The sequence below is a fragment of the Hyperolius riggenbachi genome, chromosome 6 (genome assembly GCF_040937935.1).
Source record: "Hyperolius riggenbachi isolate aHypRig1 chromosome 6, aHypRig1.pri, whole genome shotgun sequence".
Taxonomy (NCBI): Eukaryota; Metazoa; Chordata; class Amphibia; order Anura; family Hyperoliidae; genus Hyperolius; species Hyperolius riggenbachi.
The window spans coordinates 358,145,087-358,172,475 of NC_090651.1; the positions used below are offsets into that span (position 1 = coordinate 358,145,087).

Below are 27,389 nucleotides of genomic sequence, written 5' to 3' on the forward strand. Positions count from 1 at the left end.
GAGGGAAGGACTTGGGGAGGAGAGTGAGCTGCCTTTCCATCATCAGGCGCCTGTAGGCACATACCTAGTGCCTTATGGTAAATCCGGTACACCGGTCCTTACTGCCAGGCAACTTGCATTGTATAAAAGGAAATACATCTCAGCCTCTACAATATCCCTCCCACTTCACGTGCTAAATTCCCTCATCCTCCATAGAACGGAATTATGCATTCATTTTACTGCTGTTGCACACAGCAGCAATAATACATTGCAATGATTGCACAGTGCACACAACATAGTGGGCGGAGCCACAAGTGCGCAGATACGGCTTCTCACTCAGCGCAGCAACTAGCTAGGATTGTCCGCACCACGCGGCTGTGGATAAAGTTTTACCAAGGCGGCGGACAAGGTCAGGGCCACGTGATTCCAGTCACCTTGACGACCGGGGGGAAGCCTAGTCGTATTCTCGCGAGACTCTGCGCTTTTTTTCTACGACGCTCTCGCGAGATTGTAGCAGCCGCTCTTCCTTCCTGCTGGAGGTCAACATGTCTGAGAAGGAGCTCGGCAAGAAGTGGGACCGGTGCCTGGCGGACTCCGCTGTCAAATTCGGTAGGCACGTGATAGCGGAGGGGGGCAGGGTGGGCGTGTCACATGCTGTTGCCCTTAGCAACCAATGGAGTGGCGGGAATACGCTTCACCTGTCACGTGGCTTTCTGTCCCCTCCGCCGCAGGCCCTTTCTACGCCTCCGCTGTCCCCTCCGCCGCAGGCCCTTTCTACGCCTCCGCTGTCCCCTCCGCCGCAGGCCCTTTCTGCGCCTCCGCTGTCCCCTCTGCCGCAGGCCCTTTCTGCGCCTCCGCTGTCCCCTCCGCCGCAGGCCCTTTCTGCGCCTCCGCTGTCCCCTCCGCCGCAGGCCCTTTCTGCGCCACCGCTGTCCCCTCCGCCGCAGGCCCTTTCTGCGCCACCGCTGTCCCCTCAACCGCAGGCCCTTTCTGCGCCTCCGCTGTCCCCTCCGCCGCAGGCCCTTTCTACGCCTCCGCTGTCCCCTCCGCCGCAGGCCCTTTCTACGCCTCCGCTGTCCCCTCCGCCGCAGGCCCTTTCTACGCCTCCGCTGTCCCCTCCGCCGCAGGCCCTTTCTACGCCTCCGCTGTCCCCTCCGCCGCAGGCCCTTTCTACGCCTCCGCTGTCCCCTCCGCCGCAGGCCCTTTCTACGCCTCCGCTGTCCCCTCCGCCGCAGGCCCTTTCTACGCCTCCGCTGTCCCCTCCGCCGCAGGCCCTTTCTACGCCTCCGCTGTCCCCTCCGCCGCAGGCCCTTTTTACGCCTCCGCTGTCCCCTCCGCCGCTGCCCATCCGGCACTACTATACTTTAGGGGACCCAGCAGGAAACCTCATAGGGAAATTTAGCTAATGTGATTAGGTGGACTGTATCCTCTCGAACTGCTAAGTTTCCAATAGGTTGTAAAATACACTCACATAATTAAGCCAGTCACTATGCTTTGTGCTGTGATTGGCATCTGTTCCTTTATGAAGTTACTTTCTGGGTCCCCTAAAGTAGACTAGCACTGCCATTTCTACACCATCCCTTTTCCCTTCTATTGCTGCCCTTTCTACACCAATGCTGTCCCCTCCACCACTGCCCTTTGTACACCACCACTGTTCCCTCCATTGCTACCCTTTCTACACCACCGCTGTCCCGTTTGGCCTTCACCCACCCCTGCTCTCACCATCGCTGCCCTCTCTACCATCACTGGTGTTCGCACAAATTAGGATTAGAAAGAGTATACGGAAATTTGATGGTGAGGATTGGAGAGTGTAGATCAGCATTATGTTTGGAGTAACAGAAGGAATTGGATAGAATTTTGAAGTTACAAATTGAGGGATTAATACCAGTATTGGATAGAGTATAGTGTGACAGCAGGGGTTCCGAGTGATGGTTGGAGAATATACAGTGTGACAGAAGGGGTTCCGAGTGATGGTGTAGTAGTGGTGACTGAAGAGCAAGCAAGTCAAATTGTATGTTTACACGCCAGGAAGCAGGGATGAGCATGCGAGATTCCAAAACTGAACCAGCATGTTTAGGACAGTTAACTTGCCTATTTTGCTGCTTCTAGTTTATACCCTGCTCTCCATTTTCCCTACACTTCCTCCTCCGCAGCCGCACTTCTGGCTGTATAGGCGCGCAGTGTGTGGAGAGCGGCATGCAGCACATCAGCGAAAGCTGGTGAGATGTAGGTTCACCCTATCCGGTGTAGCTGGCTCAGATGAAACTGTATCTTGCTCTCACCTGCTCATCCCTGCCAGGAAGTTTCCATTAGTCCGTTTCCACTTGTGCCAACATTAGTCTCAGAGACGGACGCAGGCACATGTGGTGATGCAAGTACGCACACTCTAGCCATGCTATGGGGCGTCGGATGTGTCGTCTGAAAAAATGCAGCAAGCGCACTGCGCATTGCGAGCGCGTGAGGGACCGCTGCATATCACCCCTGAGGCTGGGAGCACACTAGGCAGTGCAGAAAACCATGCCTTTTCTGCAATGTGTTTCTGTTTTTTGTGTGTTGTTTCACTTTTGTGTGTTTAATACTTTGTGCATTTCAAGATTGAATTTTCATTTCCTTAATCAATGAAGTTAAATACAGAATCAGAATTTTTCGCCAAGTACAACGGTGGATTGTATCCGGAATTGGTTTTGGCGCATACAGGGTCGTTGATGAAAACAAGAAAATAGAACGGTTAAGCATGGTACATACATAGATATGGGACAAGCATACATAGGACAACATAACAGCGTGTGCGTACAATTAAGCAGAGCGTCATATACAGTTAAGCATGGTACATACGTACAACAATAAAAGCAAAATAAAAAGCAAAAACACAGAGCATTACAGCATAAATGTACAGTTAACTTAATACAAACAGAGCAAAACATACACTGATAGCAGGAACAGAAAGAGAGTGGGACTGGAGGAGCAGCCTGAGAGCTGATATGAGCGCTGCCATTTTCGGCACTGGACGCTACACAGCGACACGCTCCCAACAAGACAGGTGCTCCGATTGTCCACGAAAAGTAGAGAGGAAACTGAGGGGGATCATGATAGAGGCAGACAGCAGAGATAGAGAAGGGATAGCTAAAGAGAGAATGAGGAATGAAGAGAGAGAACCGAAGCGAGAGGAGAGAGGCAGTGGCAGTAACCTATTGATATAAAAAGTATGTAAAAGCTCATTCCTCCGTATCTCTATTGGGATACAGTATGTGTGTTTTTACGTGTTTTGGCAAAATATGCAGCAAGCTGTGCAGTTTCTAAAGCGCACACTGTAAAACGCACATATGTATGCATTTTTACGCCTAACCCTTTAGACTTGCATTAGCGGCAAGAACACTAGCAATTCTCTTTAGGGTTTCCAGCCTAAGGGAAAGGACCCGCTAGCAGTGCTATTCTAAGTGCTTGTGATTTAAAATGCTCTTGCTGATGCAATGCTATGGGGGATTAAAAAAAAAAAAAAAATCACTCAAGTGGGAGCACACCCATAGTGTTACATTAGCAAGGACTTTTGCAAACCACAAGCACTTACAAAAGGCTTAGAAAAGCACTGCTAGTGGGTTTCAGGCCTAAGAGCCCATTCACACTAGAGAGCTTTTCTAGAGATTTCAGCATCGCTGGAAAGCGCTAACATTTCAAAAAGAGCTACAACACTGTTAAAGGAAAGGTTCAGGGAGGGTGGGTAAAAAATAAAAATCAAATTCCACTTACCTGGGGCTTCCTCCAGCCCGTGGCAGGCAGGAGGTGCCCTCGCCGCCGCTCCGCAGGCTCCCGGTGGTCTCCGGTGGCCGACCTGGCCAGGCCGGCTGCCAGGTCGGGCTCTTCTGCGCTCCAAGGCCCGGAACTTTTGCGTCCCACGCCGGCGCTCTGACGTCATCGGACGTCCTCCGGGCTCTACTGCGCAGGCGCAGAACTACTGCGCTGACAACCTGGAGCTAGAAAACTCAGAACTCTTACAAAACGCTCTTTGTACAATGTAAAAACCGCTGCAAAATCACTAGCAAAAACTGCCAGAAAAACTCAGCTTTTGCAATTGCGTTGAGCGCTTTCTAGTGTGAATGGGCCCTAAGGGCTAGGTCACGCTACAAGAGCTTTATCTAAGCGCTTGTGATTTTTAAAAGCTCTTGCTAATGTAATGCCATGTGTGTGTTCTCACTTCTGCGTTTGTGATTTTTATAAAAATCCCCCATAGCAGTGCGTTACAGGGTTGTGGAGTTGGAGCAATTTTGGGTATCTGGAGTCTGTCTGTGGTTTCATAAACTGAGGAGTCAGATGATTTTTGTACCAAATCCACAGCCCTGTTAATTATTAGACTTAGGCCCTGTTCATACTGTCAAGGTTTACAGAACGCATAGAAATTCAAAGAAACACAAGTTGAGAAACGCATGCATTTATATGCGTTTTTCTTGCGTTCAAATGTGTTTTCTATTGCATTTTGCACACACACGTCACACAGGAAACAGAAAAGAATTATGGGAAATGCAGAGGGAAACATACGCGAAAAACGCAATAGTACGCGTTTTTGATATGCATCTATAGACTTTCATTGAGTCCGTTTCTGTGCGTGACGCACAGAACTGCGTGCAGCAATGCGGATGAGAAACGTATGCGTCTCATGCGCATACATGTGAACGAGGGTAATAGAAAACATTAGTAGCCGTTTCTATGCGTAAAGTCTGCCTGTATGCGTTCTGTAAAAACGGCTAGGAACGCACATAGTCTGAACGGGGCCTAAGGAGTCAGAGTCGAGGAGTCAGAGTTGGAGCGATTTTTGGGTACTAGGAATCGGATGATTTTTTTTTTGTACCGACTCCATGGCTCTGGTGCATTAGCAAGAGCTTTTCAAATCATAAGCACTAAAAAAAAACCTCTTGCAGTTTGAATCGGCCCTAGAGCTCAAACCCACTAGCAGCCTTTTCTAAGTGCTAGTTGTCAGGAACCGGCACGCCTGCGTATACGGTTCCCGACTGTGGGTTTGACCAGATCGAGAGGGGAATCGGCCTTAGTCAAGCTAAAACAAGGCTGTGACCCCTCAGAACACTTCTTACTGCCACCACTAGCTGTTGCTAGACACTTCCACTCTGCTGCTGAGTTTCTCGCACTGGCGTTTTCGTACGTTGGGTAAGCTGCGCGCTTTAGGCCAACGTATGACAAACGCCCCCCACACACGCACAATTGCAATCTTACACTGTAGTGACGCAAAACCACTAACAGTCGTTCCGAACGATACTGTTAGCTGCTCCGGGACTTCCCACTCTGCTGTCGAGCGCAGAAGTGCCCCATGCACACAATGCAATTACAATCTTATACGGTAGGGTTGCTCAATCATACAATCAAGCATGGACTAATACCCAGTTACACTTCAGTCTCTTCTAGGCTATGAGTGTTAGTTTAGTACAGCAGAAGTCAAACGTATTAAATAACGATGTAATATTCCAGGAAAAAAGTGGAACAATGCAGAAAATAATATATACAAAAGATTTACAAAAACAAAGTAAAAATTACAATGATACAAGTTGCAAGGATAAAAGTTACAAAGATACACACAAGGCTATTTGCTTACCAAAATAAACAGGGTAAATTAACGTTACCAGCATTGTTTGAACGTCATTGACGGGAGACCGCCGCTTTCGACCAGTAGTCGGGCAGCCCTAGCTGCTATCTACCTAGTTTGCTATCTCCAGAGAGCTACCAGTTGTGAAGGACCTGTGCAGGTTCTTATAGGCTCATTTGGGGCCTGGGGCATTGAATGTTCCATCCCCAAAACTAACGCAATTTCCCTGTTTGCGACATCACGGTCTGTCGAGCCACTTGTCACATCTGGGCTAGCTGTGACATGCGAATTTCAAGGCCTTTCCTGTCACACCTTGCAGACTTCAAAGCAATTCAGACCACAGGTAAAATTGTATCAAAAAGACTTCAAACCACTTCACCCACTTCCAGGTAGGCTGTCATCTGAAAACTTCAAACATTCCTGTGTTAGCTTCCATTGTCCAGTCTGGATTGTATTTTGGCTTGTTGACATATGCACAAAGTTCGAAGCAAGGCAACAAAATACAAAAGAGGGGCTCATTATCTAATTACCTCTTTCCCAATTAGGAGCAGACAATGGCTCCCCTGCTGGCCATTGAATGCAGAGCTAATTTACATTATATTAGGACTCCAGGAAGCCAGCTGCCAGCCTTCAAAGTCAGACTGGCTAGCAGACAATCCCATATGATACAGTAGTACACAGCAGACATAAAAATGGGAAAATGAAAATATACTACTGTATTATCCTTAAAGGGATACTGTAGGGGGGTCGGGGGAAAATGAGCTGAACTTACCCGGGGCTTCTAATGATCCCCCGCAGACATCCTGTGTTGGCGCAGCCACTCACTGATGCTCCGGCCCCGCCTCCGGTTCACTTCTGGAATTTCTGACTTTAAAGTCTGAAAACCACTGCGCCTGCGTTGCCGTGTCCTCGATCCCGCTGATGTCATCAAGAGTGCACAGCGCAGGCCCAGTATGGTCTGTGTATGCGCAGTACACTCCTGGTGACATCAGTGGGAGCGAGGACACGGGCGTGCAGGCGCAGTGGTTTTCTGACTTAAAAGTCAGAAATTCCAGAAGTGAACTGGAGGCGGGGCCAGAGCATCGGTGAGTGGCTGCGCGGGCACAGGATGTCTGCGGGGGATCATTAGAAGCCCCGGGTAAGTTCAGCTCATTTTCCCCCGACCCCCCCTACAGTATCCCTTTAACATCATAACACTAGTGATTTGAAAAGCTTTGCTGACACAATGCAATGGGGTATTTTAAAAAAAAAACAAAAAACACATAATTCAAGTGCGATCGCTCCCATAGCATTACATCAGCAAGAGCTTTTCAAATCCCAAGTGCTTAGAAATGGCTTAGTAATGTACTGCTAGTGGGTTCCAGGCCTAAGGGTTGATTTTGAAAGTCTTACAACGTCCGGTTTTGATCATAGAAACAGCTGGTGTGAACTGAACCAAAGGGTTCTATTTTTGGAATAGCTTGCAATGCTGGTACAATGTATCTCACGCTGAGATTTTTTTTCCTTTTTTTTACTGTGTCCTCAGGGGTCGAGGTTCTCTTCTTACTCCTTTTTTTTTCTCCTATCTGAAGTTAAAATGTTTTGCCGACATTCATAACCGTTTAGGCAACCTGTAGTCTGACAAGCGGCCTATGGTCTGCTTACTAGTGGCGGATAATGCCATGTACACTGCAAAGCATTGTCTGTTGATGGTCTTATTGCCCTCAACACGTGTCTGGCAGCTCAGAACTATTACAATTGGTGTGCTAGCCAGATCAATGCAGTTTCTGGGCTCAGGCCATCCAGGCAAAGGGCTAGAACACACTCTATTGTACAATAGTGCACCTTTTTTATAATGGACTTTCTAAAGTTACCGCAGTATCCGGGAAGAGTACTTATTCATTATGCTTGTATGTAGTCTGCAGTGCACAGAAGTTTGCACCTGCATGCTGTCTTGTGTATCTGGCCTACTCTGTTTGTACCTATTGTGCTTGAGTTCCCGAGGAGAGTATAAAATGGGGCGTATTATAGACCGTGGGCTGTGTGGTTGCCAAGATGAGCTGGAATATGTCAGATGGACTGGTCTTTTTAGCTCTAGATATATGGTGAATGACTTAGGGTCGCTTGTAATAGTTTGGGTGCTGCCTGTATGAATTGGAGACATACTGTGCCTAATTATGTTATTTGGGGACATGATGTACCTAATTATATTATTAGGCTGCCTGCTTCCTAAAAAAAATTAATACAAAAAATCCTGTGCCTACCACTAGATTTTAACCACTAGGCTCCGTTCATTCTATGGCACTAGGAGATAGTGCACCTGAAGTGAGAGGAATACAGCGGCTGCCATCTTCATTCCCTTTATAAACTATGCTGGTTGCCTTTTCTGAGCTTATGGTATTAGTTGTTTGAGTCGCACATCTGTAACAAGCATGCGGCCAGTGGAGTCGCACCGGGAAACATCTGATCTGCATGCTCATTCTGGGCTACTGACTTAAAGAACAATTGTAATGAGAAGGATATATAGGCTGCCATATTTATTTCCTTTTAAACAATGCTAGTTGCCTGGCAGCCCTGCTGGTCTATTTGTAAAAAGAAAGGCGCCAGGTCTAACTCTGACATACTGCTGTTGTGTACTCCTACCCTTATTGCCTAATGAAGCGGGTATAGGCCTGCAAAACGCATTGTGATTAACCCTTGGAGTGTACCAATAAATATACCTTTGTTGAATACACAGCTTGTTGTGTCTGCTTGAAGGAGGTAAGTCCACCACTGCCTCCTAAGCAATTTTTAAATATTTTAAAAACTGATTTTATTCTTTTGGCGCTTCTGTTCTATTTACAATACTGCTGATCTATTTGGCTGCAATAGTGTATGAATAACACCAGAAACAAGCATGCAGCTAATCTTTTCAGATCTGACAACGTTAAAAACGCCTGATCTACTGCATGCTTGTTCAGGTTCTATAGATAAGTATTAGAGACAGAGGATCAGGAGGACTGCCAGGCAACTAGTATTTTTGCTAGGCAATCCTAGTAATCTAGCTCACCATGGGGGTCACTAAATAGATTTGCATAGAATCTGCTGCATGCTTGTTCTGGCCTATGAATAAAAGTTAGGGCTCGTTTCCACTATTACGGTGCAGAATCGCCTGGATACCACCGCTGTTGAAATTCCATGAATTAGCATGCGGATGCGAATTTTTGCGCGTTTTTTGCCGCGAATTCGCATAGGTGAGGGTATATGCGAAATTAACCATGTCACTGCCTGTTTGAATTACATTGTTACCTATGCGAATTCGCATGCGAATTCGCATGAAAATTCGCATACCATAGCCGCATGCGAATTTCCTATTAAATACATTAGCGGCGATTCGCATGCATTCCACTCGCAGGCGAATTCGTTGGCTCTTTTGTGCGTTTTTTTTACCGCTGAAAAAAACGCACCTCAACAACGCTACAGTGGAAACAGGCCCATCCACTTGCATTACATGTGCGAATCTGCATGCGTTGGACGCATGCAGATTCGCGATAGTGGAAACGAGCCCTTAGAGGCAGGATAGCCAGGAAACTGGTATTGCTTAAAAGGAAATAAATATGGCAGCTTTCATAAAACTCTCGCTCCAGTGATCCTTTGAGTACATTTATTTCATTTTATTTTTTTTAGTTACTGTAGAGTGCTCCTTAGGCCAGAAACCTGCTAGGAGTGATTTCTAATCGCTAGTGATGAGAAAAAGCTCTTGCTAATGCAGTGCTATGGGGGATTCTTATAAAATCATATCGCTCAAGTGGGATGACACATGTAGCATTACATTAGCAAGAGTTTTCAAATCGCAAAACGCACAGAAAATCGCGCCCAGTGGGTTTCTGGCCTTACTCTTGTTCCTTGCTATCTTGCATTTCCAGTAGAAATAACTTTAACAAAGGGATCACTCGGGACAGAATTTCCCATTCTCTGAGTTCCAGGTCTCTTTAAATAAACAGGGTGTCTGGTTGTGCGTCCAGCTCCAAATAGGAACCAGAGAGCGCACGTGTGTAGGTGAGGCACGTTTTCTGAAGCCCCCAGAGACGGAAGCCCTTTAGGTGGTTGCATGGCAGCTGTAAATGTTGGAGCCTTCCTCAGCCTTGTCATGTCTTTTCCCATCTGGGCACGTTTGTATTGAGATAAGTCGTCATCTTTTCCATACGTCTGATTTCCTATGCTCAGGATGACAGAAATAGTGCTGAGTTGGCTGGATTAATGCATCTTCTCCTAGCTAGAGGCTGGGCAAGCTAAGACCGTCTCACTCAAGCAAATACAAAAAATATTAGATGAACTGTCGCAAAAATCTTACAATTTAAAACACATACACGTAAGTACATTTCTTCCTTAGTAAAATGAGCCATAAATTTACTTCTCTCCTATGTTGCTGTCTCTTACAGTAGGTAGTAGAAATCCGACATTACCAAAAGGTTTTGGGCTAGTCCATCTCTTCATGGGGGATTCTCAGCATGGCTTTTATTCTTTATAAAGACATTCTCTGAAAATGATTAATACAACGATGCTGGCCGGCCTCCCTGTTCGCTGCACACTATTTTGGCAGTTGAACGGAGCAACTGCCATTCACTAAGTGCTTTTAAAAAGAAAGAAAACCCTGAGAACCCCCGTATGAGAAGATGGGCTAGTCCAAAATCTGTCGGTAATGTCAGATTTTTACTAACTACTGTAAGTGACGGCAACATAGGAGAAAAGTCATTTATGTCTCATTTTACTCTGGAATAAATGTACTTCATATTTGTATGTGTTTTTTTTTTTTTTTTTTTTAAGATTTTCGCAACAGTTCCTCTTAAAGTTGTTATTTTAAAGGGAAACACACTCTGCTTATAAAATTGCCATAGATCTAGGTGTGCAAGTCATTTATTCAGTTCTGTCATGCAGTTATTTTTTTAATTTCACGCTGCGGCTGGATAGGACTTTCTTGAAAGAGGGGCTGTAGTGACAATAACAGTGGATAAAATTGCTTAAATTTTTTTTTAACCATTTAATGGCAAACATACGTATTAAAACGTCATGCTTTCCCCTATTAATGGCAACATGACGTTTTAATACGTCGCGCGTTCCCGCCGCCGCTCCGTACGTGTCCGCGCCGCTACCGCCGCCGTTTCCGTCGGGTTCCCGTGCTGGGTGATTGGGGAAGAGGGCCGAGCGGTCCTCTAACCAATCGCACTGCCTGGAGTGAATGGACGCGACCGTGAACTGTGGCCGCGAACAGCGGCCGCATCCATTCACAAAACGGGAAACTGTCACAGTTGTTAAAATGTTAAAAAAAGTGATCACTTCTTAATGGGAGAGTGTTCACTAGCGCCATCTTGTGGCCAAAAAGTATATTGCACATACAGGCAAATACATAATATCCACACAATATTAATAAATTACATTTCCACCCTTCCCCCCCCCTCCCCCCCCCCCCCCCAAAAAAAAAATACCCACTTTAAAAAAAAAAATCAGCTATAAATAAATAGTTGCCTTAGGGACTCAGCTTTTTTTAATCTATATTGTATGAGGGGAAATTAATTTTACTTAGGGGCTTGTAATTATGGCCAGAACAAAAAAAACAAAAAAAACAAAAAAAAACAGAAAAATAACACCTATATTTCAAAATTACATTTTCGCCATACATTGTGATAGGGACATAATTTAAAGGGACTCCGAGCTCAAGTAAAAAAAGAAAGTTGTACTCACCCGGGGCTTTTTCCAGCCCAGTGCTGGTCGGGAGGTCCCACGACGGCGTCCTGGCTCCTCTCCTAGTCCCCGCTCCTGAATGGCTGACCGGCCGCAGCCCGGGCGACACTCTGCTGAGTGTCGGGCTGTTCCTTCCGCGTATGACGCGGATTACGTCGCACGCCGGCCACCTCGCGTCATTACGGCGGCTGGCGTGGCAGTACGGCGCATGCGCGCTTTAATCGCGCATGCGCAGTACTTTCACGCCGGCCGCCGTGATGACGCGAGGCGGCCGGCGTGTGACGTGATCCGCGTCATACGCGGAAGGAACAGCCCGACACTCAGCAGAGTGTCGCCCGGGCTACGGCCGGTCAGCCATTCCGGAGCGGGGACTAGGAGAGGAGCCAGGACGCCGTCATGGGACCTCCCGACCAGCACTGGGCTGGAAAAAGCCCCGGGTGAGTACAACTTTCTTTTTTTACCTGAGCTCGGAGTCCCTTTAAACGGTTTAATAATCGGGACAACTGGGCAAATACAATGTGTTGGTTTTATCCACAGGAGAATGTTTAATTTTAACACTATAATGGCTGAAAACTGAGAAATAACGATTTTTATTTATTTTTTTTTTTTGTATTTTTCCAATCAAAATGCATTTAGAATAAAAAAAATTCTTAGCAAAATGTACTACCCACAGAAAGCCTAATTGGTGGCGAAAAAAACGAGGTATAGATCATTTCCTTGTGATAAGTAGTAATATAGTTATTAGGGAATAAAATGGAGGAGCACTGACAGGTGAAAATTGCTCTGGTCCGTCAGGGTAAAAACCTTTGGGGGTGAACTGGTTAATTCTCATTTTTAGATTTGGTCAGTGTTTATCCATTGTAAAATCTTTCCGCTCACTGATTTACATTCTGAAATGTATCATTGGTGGTGACCTCTTTACTTCTGCTAGGCGATCTGTACAGAATGTTTTAGGGCTGGTGCACACCAAGAGCGCTTCTGAGCACTTTTTAAAACTCTTGCGCTTCAAAAAGCACTTGACTAAGGTGTTTGAACGGGATGGATCACACCAGAGCGGTGTGTGTGTGTGTGTGTGCTTTTTTTGTTTTGTTTGTCTCCCCCCCCCCCCCCCCCAATATAAACGCGGAACCTGCAGCATTTTTGCTGATTTCTGAGGCGATTCAGATGTGAAAATCACTACTGCACATGCGCAGAGTGCACCAGGCAGTGGGTGCATGATCAGGGTATGCATGGCTCCGGTCCGTGACCGGCTATCTTTGTGGGGATCGCCGCTGCTGTCCGAAGGAAATCAGGACGTTTAGGGCAAAGGATCACTCCAGGGTGCTGCAAGAAGCCCCAGGTAAGTTAAACTCCTTCCTCTTCCCCTTTTATTTATTTTATTTTTTTTCTCCCACTTAAAGTGGACCCAAATGTAAAAATTCAAGATTTCAGAAATAAAATCTATTTTCTAAATTGTAATAAATAGCAGCCTTTTTTCAGCTGCATGATGACAAATATAAAATATTTTACATTTATTGTAGGAACCTCTCCCTTCCTTTCATATTGCCTGGACAGAATCCGGCAAACTAGTGAGTAGATGGTGTCCAGCAAAGGAGGAATTGCTAATGGCTGCCCCCAGTATAATCCTAGTTATGAAAAGAGGAGGGTGAAAAGCATGCACTGAAATGCTCATAGGCTTGAAGGAGTGTTTGGTTTTGGTCCGCTTTAAGTTCTCCTTTTTAAAAGGAACCTGAGGTGTGAGACCTCCTGAAAGCTGCCATATTTATTTCCTTTTAAACAATACTAGTTGCCTGGCAGGCTTGCTGATCTTGCTGGTCAATAGGGTCTAAATCACACACCCGAAACAAGCATGCGGCTAATCTTGTCAGATTTGTCATAGACATCTAATCTGTTGTTCTGGGTCTACAGCTTAAAGTATTAGAGGCAGAGAATCAGCAGGACAGCCAGGCAATGTGTATTATTTTAAAAGGAAGCCTACAGGTCAGCCTCCATGTCCCTCTCACCTTGGATCGGATCCCTTTTAAAGGGAACCCTGAGACGTGGGGATATTAAAAATGTTATACTTACCTGGGGCTGCTACTTCCTCCAGCCCCCTCTGGCCTGATCGCTCTCACTCCCTCGTCCTCCACTGCCTGCAGTTTCCGCAAATTGCCCCGGAAAGTCCTCCGGCCCTGGGCATACTGCTTAGGCAGCGGAGGACGGCGGTTTGGGAGCGATCAGGCCGGAGGGGGCTGGAGGAAACCCCAGGCAAGTATACATTTTTAATATCCCCACGTCTCGGGTACACTTTAAGAAAAGGGAAGTCTCGGATCCGCACCTGTGCGAGCACAGTCCCAAGGTTCCTACCAACAAGCTCTTGTAGGTGATCTTCGGGGATCTGCGACAGGGGACACAAGGACAGTGAGGGAAGCATCTATAGGATCCAGAGGCTAAGTATTTACTTTTGTACCCGAGGTCCACCTCAGGTACACTTTAGTATGCTTGGGGCATCTGCACCAGTCACTTTTCTGCAGCACAGACTTGGGGAGCTGAAGGCTGCAGTGTTCCGAGACATCAGTCTGTGCCCCGCCTCCTCGTAGTGTGAGCAGCTGGATGCCTAATGTTTAGCCTATAGCTGAGCTGCTCAGACCCTCAGATACTGGGTTATTAAAGGATACCCGAGGGGACATGTGACATGAGATAGACATGGGTATGTACAGTGCCTAGCACACAAATAACTATGCTGTGCTCCTTTTTTTTTTTTTTTTTTTCTTTCTATTTCTCTACCTGAAAGACGTTATCGGGTATGTAAGTGGCTGACTCAGTCCTGACTAAGGCCTAGTGCACACCGAGCAGTTTTTGGAACGATCTGCCGGCCGCATCCGCCTGTAAAAACGCTTGGCTAATGTATTGCAATGGGATGGTGCACACCGGCGGTTTGAGGTTTTTGCTAAGCCGCAAACGCGCCTCCTGCTGCACGTTTGCGGTTTTCGGAAGCGTTTCGTCAATGTAAAGTATAGGAAAACCGCAAACCGCTCTGAAAAACGCTACTTCAGAGCAGTTTGCCAGGCATTTTTGTTACAGAAGCTGTTCAGTAACAGCTTTTACTGTAACAATATGTGTAATCTGCTACACAAAAACGCACCCAACCTCTCTAAACATACCTAGAATCGCTCTGAAATCCGCTCCCAAAACCGCTAGCATATTGCGGATCTGCTAGTGGTTTTGGGGTGCACTGGGCCTCAGACAGGAAGTGATTAGTGTGACCCTCACTGATAAGAAATTCCAACTATAAAACACTTTCCTAGCAGAAAATTGCTTCTGAGAGTAGGAAAGAGATAAAAAGGGTCAATAGTTCATAGATTTTAGCTCTGTGATACTTCAATGAATGTCATTGAGCAAAAACAATAAAACAGTTAAAACTTAAAAAGTAGATTTAAACATAAAAGAAAACTGTGGAATATCTTAGTCATTTTTAGGAGAATGATGATACAATTGTTTATTTCATTCGTTTATTTTCGCTTCAGGTGTCCTTTAACTGCAGAAGCCTCACCTCACACAGAAAGGTCACACTTCGGACCCTCTGTTCACCTCAGATGTTAGTTTATCTGTGCCTGGAGTCAATCGCACATGCATTTTTTATTTTTTATTTTTTTAAACTATATTTTTTTTCCATGTGTTGTGGTTCTTTTGTCTGAGCATTTTTGCATTTATTTGAACGTCTTTTGTGCCAGAACACACAAGAATGTGCTTTAAAACCAATACTGGAAAGGGTCTGTTTTTAATGCCAAATTCCAAGACTGCAGATGGGGGGGGGGGGGGGGGGGGGGGGGTGGGGGTGTGGGGGGGGGTGGGGGGGTACCCAAATATAGTAGTGGGGGGGAGGAATAAATTAAGACACTGCAATTCGAGAAGTTTAAAAATATAAGAGCGACCAAGAAATGATTGCTACTCGCAGTATAATTCAAACATGTTATTTGCTCCACCATGAGCCTGCAGGTCAGCAGCTTCAGTGCTTTCATTGCTTCTGTACCACTTTATAGAATTTGCCTCTTAGTTTTGGTTGCACTTTAATGGACAACTGAAGTGAGAGGGATATGGAGGCTGCTACATTTATTTCCTGTTAAACAATACCAGGTACCTGGCTGTCCTGCTGATCTTTCTTGCCTCTGAGTCACAACCCTGAAACAAGCATGCAGTTAATCCAGTAACACTTTAGTCAGAGCATCTGATCTGCATGCTTGTTCCGGGTCTACGGCTAAAAGTATTATATGCAGAGGATCAGCAGGACAGCCAGCCAATGTGCATTATTTTAAAGGGAAATAAATATGGCAGCCTCCATATCCCTCTCACTTGCGGTGTCCTTTAACCTCCTTAGTCCTTTAATCCCGAGTCAGGCTCGGGACGGAAATCTGCAGCTCAGAGCGGTAATCCCGTGCCTGAGTGGGTTATATGCAGGAGCTGCTGCAGATCTCTCTCTGCTTGGGAAAGACCCTAAATCTAGAAATAATCATAACATCAGGGAAGTTAAATGGAAATACAATTTTAGTTTCAAAAGGTTTTATTAATATATTTTTTTAAAAAATAACCGCTTTGAGTAGTCCCTTAGCAAAGGGCACATTGGCAGAATAGAGTCATTAACAAACAATAACATATAGAACATACAAGATATATCATGGAGGTTAATGGTTTATTACAAAAAGAGGTGGGTGTTGCCCCTAGAAGGAGAGGGCACAGGAACGAAGGCTCAGTGAAGTCAAGGCAGAAAGCCAGGGTTGCCAAGTTCTGGTGAAGGGTAGAGTAGTATCGTTTACAATTGCCAACATTCTCTGAGATTAAAATATCCATTATTATAACATCTGTAAGTTCAAGTGAAAGTGTTGGCTTCAGCCATTGTCCAGCGATGTGTAAGCGGGCTGCTTTGGCTATATGCTGTACCAGTCTGTGTTGTGGGTATTTCCACTTCTGTGGCTTATTACCTAGTAATAATTGGAGAGGGTCAGGTGAGAGGGATATTTTCAAGTGCTGTGCCAATGGCGGAAGCAACTTGGGCCCAGAATCCTTTTAGCAGTTGGACAGAACCACCATATATGAGCAAGGTCACCTATTTGTCCACATCCGCTGAAGCAGTTGGGAGAGTTATCCTTGGAAATGATATGTAGGAAATACAACTTTATAACCAGATTAAGTTACAAATTTAGTTTGCAAAGGATCAGTTGCAGTCGGGGGACCACAAAGTCCATCCTACACTATTTTTCCAAGACCAGCAGTTCAGACGACGCCACCATCATAGGCCTCCTGGACAAGAGCGGAGAACAAGCCTACCGACTGGAGATTGAGAACATCGGTAACTGATGCAGGGCCAATAAGCTTGTCCTCAACTCATGAACTGATCATTGAGTTCAGGAAAAAAAAAACCCTGAACTTGCCAGGGTTCCAATTGCTCAACTCCTGAGTACCACCAACTCCAAGGACCTCAGGTTGGTAGAAAACTCAACCCAAATACTAAAATGGGCCCAACAATGGCTGTACTTACTGCGGCTACTGAAAAAGTTTTGAACGTCCCGCTACCATCTTCTACTCTACCACTATCGCGTCGATGCTATGCTCCTCCATCGCTGTTTGGCACACAAGCGCCTCAGGTAGTGACAAGAACAAGCTACAGAGGTTCATCAGATCCGCAGAGATCATAGGAACTTCTGTTGACCTCATCTACTCCTCTATTCTAGACAGCGTTTCAGGGCCGTCGCCAGTAGGACCTCCAGGCACAGGAACTCTGCACCCCTCCCCCAAGCTGTCCTGGCCCTCAACACAAGCACCCACCACCCTCACCCTAATAGCAAACCAAACCCCCCACAGTGCAATATGTGTTCTCTCCTGTACCGGTGTATGTCATCCTTTACCTGTATATGTGTATCTCAGAGCTGCCTGTGCCAAAAAACAATTCCCATAGAAGAGTGGATTCTGCACGGTCAGCTCCAGCTCATGTGTGACCCGTGCCTGATGGTGGCTATGATCAATTGTTCTGCTTCTCTCAATTTAAAAATCTGAACAATGGATCACATGTACATGTTAAAAAAAAAAAAAAAAAATTTCCCCAATTGTGCAAAAACAAAATTGCTTTTGGTCAATAAATCAAGAAATTGACAACTATCCTAAACCATTCAATTTTCAGAAAAATCAGAAATGTCAGCCACTCTAGCCTTAACCTTCCTGGCAGCCGGAAGGCACCGCTCAGGCCCCGCTGGGCCGATTTGCATTTTTTTTTTTTTTTTTTTTTTGCTACACGCAGCTAGCTGCGTGTGCAATCCGATCGCCGCCGCTGTCCAACGCGCCGCAGCCGCCCCCCTGCTCCCCCCCCAGACCCCGTGCGCTGGCTGGCCAATCAGTGCCAGGCAGCGCTGTGGGGTGGATCGGAGTCCCCTTTGATGTCACAACGTCGGTGACGTCATCCTGCCCGTCGCCATGGCGACGGGGGAAGCCCTCCAGGAGATCCCGTTCTTTGAACGGGATCTCCTGATCTCCGATTGGAGGGGATGGGGGGAGACCTTGTCTCGCTACATGGAAAAAAAAAATAAATTAAAAAAAAATGGCTTTGTTGCCCCCTGGCGGATTTTAACAAACAGCCAGGAGGGTTAAAGAGAAAACTGTAACCAAGAATTGAACTTCATCCCAATCAGTAGCTGATTCCCCCTTTTTACATAAGAACTATTCTTTTTCACAAACGGATCATCAGGGGGTTCTGTATGGCTGATATTGTGGTGAAACCCCTCCCACAGGAAACTGTAAGGACCATGGTCCTAGCAGTTTCCTGTCTGTGAACCTCGTTGCATTGTGGGAAATGGCTGTTACAGTTGTTTCAAACTGCCAAAAAATCAAGCAGAATCTCCTTCCTCTGATATAACCTGTCAGCAGTAAAAATGTCACCATGTGATAAATGTCAGAAAGTAAATCAGGGAGAGGAAAGATTTTACAACACTGACTAAATCCTGTATACATAATTATTATAAAAATAAAGCACTTTTTTAATTTTCACTGGAGTTCCTCTTTAAAATCAAATCTTTTTACTGTATAGTGTGTGTGGCCACCTGTCCTTTGTGTTTGCAGCGCATTGTAGGCGCCCTCTAATGCCGTTCCGCTACGTTCAGATTTTTGTTGTTTGTTTTTTCTTTGTTTGTAATAATCCTATTTCTATTGCTTTTATTAACCCTTCGGACAGGATCTGGCTGGTCGGAGGGATTTTATGGCGTGCGGTTAGCTCTGTACTGGCTGTGGAAGGGTGAAGCGAGTGTTCTCATTCTTCAGTTATTTTTGTGTAGAATAATCCAAATATAACCAGTCCGTTTGGTGCCAAACAGCTGCAAATTGTTGACAAGCGTGGAACGACTTGGGCTTCGTTAGAACTCAGATTTACTAACAAACGTCTGGCAGGGTCATCTGGCGTGGGGCCGTCCCTTCATTAACCGCGAGGGCTCTTCACCTGGACCTCAACGAGCAAGGGAAGGGGGAGGGGCCATGGCCTCATTGTTTGGTGCCTTAAAGTGACATTTTTATTTTTTGTTGATTAACTAACAGAGATGAACACAGCCTTCATGAAAGCAGCGTGCTTGTTGTCAGGTTGCTGATTAGTGCAAGTGATTGCTCCTCCTGAGTTGCAATGCCTCCTGCTTTGTGCAGCATACTATTCAGCAAGAAAGTGGAATTTACAGGGCAGTATGTACTTTAGAGAGGGCACAAAAATGTAAAGATTATGATTGGTAGGAGGGGGCTTTTAGCAAAGGAGGCCCCCCTATTGATCCGCTGTTGCCTCGTCTTTATGCATCCGGACATTGTAAACCTGGCCCAAAGTGTCATTTATTCACCCAAGCAAGAATCAAAATTCTGTGCTTTCAGGGCCTTGTCGGATCTCTTCATCAAGGAAATTTAGAGAAGTAACCAAAATCCTACTGATCGGTAATCCGTTCGGAGACTCCTGCTGTTGCCTGACCGATGGGATTTCTGTTCTGTGAGGAGGAAAGTGTTTTGTTTTTTGTTTAGTTACTTTTTATTTTTTGTTTTGTGCTTTCCAATGTATTTAACCACCCTGGCGTTCTATTAAGATCGCCAGGGCGGCTGCAGGAGGGTTTTTTTTAAATTTAAAAAAAACTATTTCATGCAGCCAACTGAAAGTTGGCTGCATGAAAGCCCACTAGAGGGCGCTCCGGAGGCGTTCTTCCGATCGCCTCCGGCGCCCAGAATAAACAAGGAAGGCCGCAATGAGCGGCCTTCCTTGTTTTGTTTAGATCGTCGCCATAGCGACGAGCGGAGTGACGTCATGGACGTCAGCCGACGTCCTGACGTCAGCCGCCTCCGATCCAGCCCTTAGCGCTGGCCGGAACTTTTTGTTCCGGCTACGCTGGGCTCAGGCGGCTGGGGGGACCCTCTTTCGCCGCTGCTCGCGGCGAATCGCCGCAGAGCGGCGGCGATCGGGCAGCACACGCGGCTGGCAAAGTGCCGGCTGCGTGTGCTGCTCTTTATTTGAACAAAATCGGCCCAGCAGGGCCTGAGCGGCAGCCATCGGCGGTGATGGACGAGCTGAGCTCGTCCATACCGCTAAGATGGTTAAATGAAGTCAGTTTAACGTCAGTCTGCATCCTGCTTTTTATATTTGAAAATGTTTTTATTACCGGCACACCCTTTTATTTACGGCGCCCCATGTGCAGGCCCTGCGGTGCCTCAGTCGTTGTTTTGCGGGAGTCTGGTAATTTGCTTCATATTCTCCGGGAAGTCATTGCGAGGTCTGAAGATGGATCAGCGCCTCCCTTGGATGTTCCAGACAAATCCTTCCACAATCCGGGTGTTTGCCGGAGCTCTGACTCTGGACGGAGCCAGGAGCTGGCGTGATAGTTCTGTTAGGATTTATATCCCTTTCCTGAAATTACTTAGTTTGTGGGTTTTTTTTGTTGTTGTTGTCCTGGCTGGCACTCTCCTGTGCGAGTGTTGCTTTGTCTGGCTGGGGTAGTGCGGGTGATACTAGTTTTGGGAAGTGTTTTTGTCCCGGCTGGCGCTCTCCTGTGCCAGTGTCACCTTGTCTGGCTGGAGTAGTGCATGTGATACTAGTTTTGGGAAGTGTTTTTGTCCCGGCTGGCGCTCTCCTGTGCCAGTGTCACCTTGTCGGGAAGTGCGAGACGATGTTAATGAAGTGTGATGACTTGCTCTGGGTCACCCACGCCAACAGGCACAGACTTGTTTGTGCTTTCCGTGTGCCATTCCTTGGAGGTCCTTCCTCTCCCCTCTGTGTGTCGAGCTGCCTTTGATTAGAGCTAGTAAAATGCTCAACCTACTTTGTAAATCTTTAAATATAAAATGACCATGGGATAGGAGTAGAAGGATAAATATAATTTATCTCATCAGTTTATTTTCACCTCAGCTACCCTTTAAGTTGAGAATGTCAGCAACTCATTGACTGTAATAAGTCAGGTTGAGTCTGTTTGGCCCTCTCTCCCCCATTCAATTTTGATTGGTTCACAGCCGGGTGACCTTTTGGGCTGTTGTGAATTTTTAAAAAATAAATAGAACAAGGAAGGCGCCTTTAGGACAATGAGCTCCTGATTAGAGATTTGGGCGTATGGACTCTGGCTCCCCGGGGTTTTACAGTAATTCACATGTTTTTGCCCAGGTGAAATTTTGTGTGTAGCTGGACTGTGGTAAGGGATTTGGTGAAGTGTTCTATAACTGGTCTCCTCTTCCTGGGATAAGAATTAGCTGTGTCTGCGTGGCTTTTTTCTCCGGGTACTCTGGTTTCCTCCTACACCCCAAAAACCTACAGATAAGTTAAATGCGCAGCACGGTGGTGTAGTGGTTGTAGTGCTGGGTCCCCGGTTTGAATCCCAGCCAGGGCACTATCTGCCTGGAGTTTGTATGTTCTCCCAGTGGCTGCACGGGTTTCCTCCAGGCACTCCTGTTTCCTCCCACATCCCAAAAACTTACAGATAAGTTAACTAGCTTCCCCCTAAATTGTCCCTAGACTAGGATACATACACTACACGATACACACATAGACATATAACTATGGTAGGGATTAGATTGTGAGCTTCTCTGAGGGACAGTTAGTGAGAAGACAGTATACTCTGTATAGCGCTGCAGAAGATGTTGGCACTATATAAATAATGACTTACCCCTAAAATTGGCCTTAGACTACAGTGGACATATGGCTATGGTAGGGATTAGATTGTGAGCTCCTCTGAGGACAGTCAGTGACATGACATGACAATGTGATCTGCACAAGATATAAGAGCTGTATAAATACATAATAATAATGCTGATGTACAATGGATGCAGACAGATCAGCCTGCAGCAATTTATTATTGTTTTTTCAGTCCCTTAGCAGGGAAGGCCTGAGATCCGGCCGGAGCCAGTAGGCTTTGTAGCCCTTCCAAGCCTAATTCATTTTCCGTTAGCTTTCATTAAATCTGCTCCACTATTTTTGGAAATAAATAGTCATGAAGTCGTCCAGCCTGTGCCAGAATTGAGACCTCTTTGTACGCCGATTCCGGAAAAACAGCTGCATGGAATGTGAGCGAACTGGCAGTTTTATTAGTTTGGAGGAACTTTTCGACCTGTGTGCTCGAAGCCCCAGGATGCCCTCACATCTGTCAGGTAGCGGCACCTTATAAACGGCGAGGAACCGGCTCCCTGGCTCGTCCGGGGCACTTTTATCTTGTATTTTTCTCTACGTCTGTTACTATATTGGTGTCCTGTTGGAGGCAGTTCTGGATACCTGGCTCAGGTTGGTCCGGAAATAGACAGCGCTAGGTGGTGTTGCAATTGGCATAGATGGCATGTAGAGCTCTCCCAGTGGATGGACAACAGGGTCCAGCATTCTATACCAGCTAGCATCTGCTACGCCTTCCACAACCACAGATCAAAAGGATCTAAAAACTTGACCACCCCTAGAGTTCAACTAAAAATCTTTTGGACCCAGAGCTTTGTCATGCTGCCCCTAGCCCATGGAATTCCTTGCTAAACTTAATAAAGACAGCTCCAACCCTGGCCAATCAACTGAAAAGCCACCTGTTATGTCTGGCATCTGTGATCGCATAACTTTTCCCCCTGTACACATCACCGTGTACTGATCTGAGACAAGCTGATGCGCTTTGGGCCCTCGGGGAGAAAAGCGCTTTACAACTGTGTTATTAGGCACTTGGGCCCATATGCAATTCAGTTTTTCCCCTGAGTTTTCACCTAGGTGATATTTTTAAACTTTTCAGTAAAATGCCTTAGCGGTATGGACGAGCTCAGCTCGTCCATTACCGCCAGAGGGTGCCGCTCAGGCCCTGCTGGGCCGATTTTGATGAAATAAAGAGCAGCACACGCAGCTGGCACTTTGCCAGCCACGTGTGCTGCCCGATCGCCGCCGCTCTGCGGCGAAAGAGGGTCCCCCCAGCCGCCTGAGCCCTGCGCAGCCGGAACAAATAGTTCCGGCCAGCGCTAAGGGCTGGATCGGAGGCGGCTGACGTCAGGACGTCGGCTGACGTCCATGACGTCACTCTGCTCGTCGCCATGGCGACGAAGTAAGCAAAACACGGAAGGCTGCTCATTGCGGCCTTCCGTGTTCCTTTTGGCCGCCGGAGGCGATCAGAAGAACGCCTCCGGAGCGCCATCTAGTGGGCTTTCATGCAGCCAACTTTCAGTTGGCTGCATGAAATAGTTTTTTTTTTTTTTATTTAAAAAAAACCCTCATGCAGCCGCCCTGGCGATCTTAATAGAACGCCAGGGTGGTTAAACCACCAGCAAGCAAACAACTACTCAAAAGGATTTTATAGTACTTTTTTTTTCCCCCTTCTTTTTGGTACTTTTTGCAAAGTGCCGAGAAGTTATTCTGAATCGAAGATGAAAAATGTATCTCCTAGAAGAAAGCTTAGGAAAAAAAAGTTAAGGGCTCTTTCACACCAGAGCCCTTTTTCAGCGTTTTAACGCAAAGTCTATACTTTGCGTTAACCAAGGTAAAAGGAAAGTCCATAGACTTTCATTTTACCTTTCCCACCCGACGCTGCGTTTCGATGCGTTGCGGTACGACGCATCGCGCTGGGAATCGGCGTTTCCCCCGTCGGGTTAATTGATACTACTGCCGCTACTCCGCGTCGCACTGCAGGTTCCCGACGACAGCCGCAGGCTAGTAAAACGCATGCAGGAGAACGGCTCCTGCACACGTTGTAGATGTGTAACAGGCCTCATTGTATACGGCCCCCTATTTTGCTTTTGTGAATCTTAGAGAATTACTACCAGAATTAGAACAAACCTGAGGCTTCAGAAACCACTGCAACAACTTATCGCCTGGTTTAGAATTCTTTCCTGGTCTCATCTGTTCCGATCTCACTGCTTCCCAGCGCTGTTATCTTTGTTTGTTTTTGATTTATAAAATCTTTTTCAGGCAAGATGGCTGTGCCGCCTTCCAGGGCTTGTGCCGCTACTGCCACTGTCGCTCCACTGCATGTGACCAACGGCAGTTCATAAATCGTCGTCCCGGCAGAAGCGTCAGGCTCCCACTGGATTGCAAAAGACCAGTGGAAATCCTCCCTAGCAACAGGCAGGCTAGCTGTAGTCCCAGAGTGCTCAGACGTGTCAGAAAATGATTTTTATAACTTTAGTAGGAGAAATTTTGGAGCTTTAGTTTGGAATGACTCTCATTCTGTGTCGCAGTGACACTTGGTGTAGGCAGGCGCAGTGGATGTCTGTTGCCTACAGGGGGCAGCACTGCACCCAGTTGGAAGTGACTGTACCCAGCTGGTGTCACTGTTACTGCCACTACCCTGTAAACAATATAAATATAATTGTCTTTGCAGATCTGCGGAATCCCACAAACCACAGGGAAAGAGCCTTTTTGTTTATTGAGATGTATTTCTGCAACTTTGTCGCCTCCTCCTTGTAATTGTTCCATTTCCCCGCTCAAGTCACAACTCTCTAACCTCTGCAAAGCTAAAATGTATTTAAAGGAGAACTGTAAGCAGTCCTATCCCGTGCCAGGACAAAATGATCCTCTGGTCCCCCCCGCCACAGCTCACTTCCGGTTTTTTTTTCAACTCTAAAGTTGCCTGCTGGTTGCGCCGTCGTTCACGCTTCCATCACCGGGAGCATCCTGCGCAGGTGCAGAACGAGAAAACCTCGTACTGCGCGGGACGCTCCCGGCGACTTAGCTGGGAAACTCCCAGCCAGGGCTGTGCAGGTGCAGTGGTCGGCGACATTTCGGCAGCACCTATGATGTGTGACATGCAAGAACGGTAGAAGGGCATAGACAACCCTTCTGCCATTACCATTATATGCGCTGCACAGCAGTGTGATACGCTATCGCACTGCTGCATGCATTTTTCGGAAATCACAGCGCTGACCCATTCACTATGATGAATGGGATCATTCACTACAGTGCTCTCCCCAGGCTCTTTTAGCCGGGTGCTCCACCCGGCTAGTTTTGATGAGCACCCGGCTGTCATCGGCTCACCTCCTCCTATTCTGTAAGCATAATTGCTCACAGAAGCATTGGCCCTGCATTTTATCATCTCGCCCCACCCGGCTACTTTTTCATGCCACCCAGCTGGAAAAAATTTCTGGGGAGAAAACTGCACTATGATGAATGGGATCAGCAGCGCAGTTGGCATGCGATCGTACACATTGCGCTTCGATCGCACAGCCACCTGCGCTCATTGATGTGAATGAGGCCTTATAGTTATGGATGTGGTTGGGGGCAGGGCCTTGTAGGAGGGGACAGTGTCACAGCTGTAAGGCCACACCTGACGTGGTTCTTAGTATCACAGCTGTCTGCTCAGTGGCGTAGCAATAGGAGTTGCAGAGGTCTCAACTGCAGTATTCACTCTTTATTGGTCCTGCGCTTGTAATAATCACTTCCATAGATGCTTTGAATAGTAGTAATCATTAACAAACTGTCCTCCATCCCCTTCTTGCACTTCTGACACTGTGGTTGTCCTGGGCCGGTTTTGGTGCGCCGTATCAATTATATAGAGAGCTTGGGGGCAATTTAGCTACGCCGCTGTGTCTGCTATAAACATGGGTCATGTGTCACAAGATAGTTTAGGGGTCTAGGGATGGGGAGAGCAAGAACAAAAGTAATTGGTGGATTTGGGATTTAGGGCCCATTCACATGGGCAGGTGAACTGTGTGCTCAGTGAGCAGTTGCCAAGCAGCAGAAAGCAGTTGTGAGAGTTTGAGGGGCTTTTCACTGCCTATCAACTGCTCGTGTGAAAGGGCCCTTAACCCCCTTGGCGTTTATGATTCTTTCCAGATTTTAGGGTCTAAAAGTGGTGCAATATTTTTTTTTTTCTTTTTTTTTTTTTTTTTGTTGTTTTTTTGCTTCAGACCCTAAAACTTGGAAAAAATCCTGCTGCCAGGGAGATCTGCACAGCTCCAGTAATCACTCACCTCCTTGGCTCCAGCACTGCAGTTATGCCTCCATCCTCCGGGTGGCGCTGCAACTCTAAAGTGAGATTGCCGGCTGTCGTCATGACGACAGCCGGCGATCTCACCAGCAGGACACAGAGCCCCAGAGGAGAGGAAGAAGAATGGTGGCCGACGTCGGGGTCCCCAGGAGCTATGTAGAAACGCTCCCGGTGTGCGCATCGCTCTGCATACAGCTTCCAGCAGCCACCCAGAGCAGAGGTCGGGATTACCGCTCTTAGCTGCAGTTTTCCACCTGGACCCTAGCTCCGGATAACCGCCAAGGAGGGTAAAGCAGAACTGTTGCGAAAATCTTCAAATTTAAAACACATACAATTTAAGGTCTTTTTCTTCCAGAGTAAAACGAGCCATAAATTACTTTTCTCCTATGTTGCTGTCACTAACAGTAAGTATTAGAAAGCTGACATTACCGACAGGTTTTGGTCTAGTCCACTTCTCCATAGGGGATTCTCAGCATGGCCTGTATTCTTTATAAAGACATTCCCTGAAAAAAGATTTATACAAAGATGCTGGCTAGCCTCTGTTTTTGGCAGTTGGATGTAGCAACTGCCATTCACTAAGTGCTTTTAAAAATAAAGAAAACCCTGAGAAGCCCCCCTCTCCATGAGAAAATGGGTTAGTCCAAAATTTGTCGGTAATGTCCGATTTCTACTACTTACTGTGCGTGACAGCAACATAGGAGAAAGGTAATTTATGGCTCATTTTACTCTGGAAGAAACGTACTTCTTATTTGAATATGTTTACATGTATTTAAAATGTTAAGTTTTTTTGTGAAAGAGGTCCTTTAAATGCGTATTTGGAAGACAGATTGATCAAAAACAAATTATAAATCTTGGTCTGTAAACTTTCCCAGCCAATGATGAGAATGAATTAAAAGCCGTCCCAGTTCCTCTGAAAAGCTTAGTGGAAATGTTTAGCGCAGCTGCTTAATGCCGAGGCTCAGGCTGTGTTTAGCGTAGCCTCCTAATTGTTTGTGTAGCTGATCCCCCGCTAGCCGGTGTATTTGTAATTACACTGATATTTAGTTTAAGGATTCCATTCCTGGACATGATCCACATAAACTGTCCCCCTGCCTGGAGTGCATAAACTCTGCACTGTCTCCTCCCCGCTGTGACTGCTATCTGCTGCTCGGGCCTGGCGATTGGTGGGATGGCCTCACACACTTACCAGTCCGCTGGAGATCCCAAACCCGAGAAATCGGCCGCAGTAGGGGCGACATATATATATATATTTCCTGCAGAGGAAAACTGTTTATTGCTATACTTTCCTCAATTACTCCTGGAATGCTTTCCTTTTATAGCTGGCCGTGCAATTTTGCAGAAAACAGGAGTGATACTTGAAGGGAGATTTTGGTGCTGCTAATCTAATCCTACCGTAGTCATATTTTTAATATCCTGCATTATAATTATATAGCCTCAACCTCTCCCGCAGCACTTTACAGAGTACATAGTCATGTCACTGACTGTCCTCAGAGGAGCTCACACTCTAATCCTACCATAGTCATAGCCTAATGTCCTACCATATTATTATTATGTATTTATATAGCAGTGACATCTCCTGCAGCACATTACAGAGTACATAGTCATGTTACTGACTTACCTCAGAGGAACTTACACTCTAATCCTACCATAGTCATAGTCTAATGTCCTACCATATTATTATTCTTATTATTATTATTATTATTTTATTATTA

At 46.4% G+C, this 27,389-nt stretch overlaps 1 protein-coding gene across 1 annotated transcript in view; it reads left to right on the forward strand.

Annotated features, from left to right (window-relative positions):
- Positions 1-442: 442 nt before the first annotated feature.
- The window catches only part of MICOS10 (mitochondrial contact site and cristae organizing system subunit 10), an 87,940-nt gene continuing 60,993 nt past the window's right edge, over positions 443-27,389 (forward strand). The window contains exon 1 of the mRNA XM_068243167.1: positions 443-588. Within this exon, the coding sequence (XP_068099268.1) occupies positions 525-588 (64 nt within the window). The 5' untranslated portion in view covers positions 443-524. The remainder of the gene's footprint in view (positions 589-27,389) is intronic.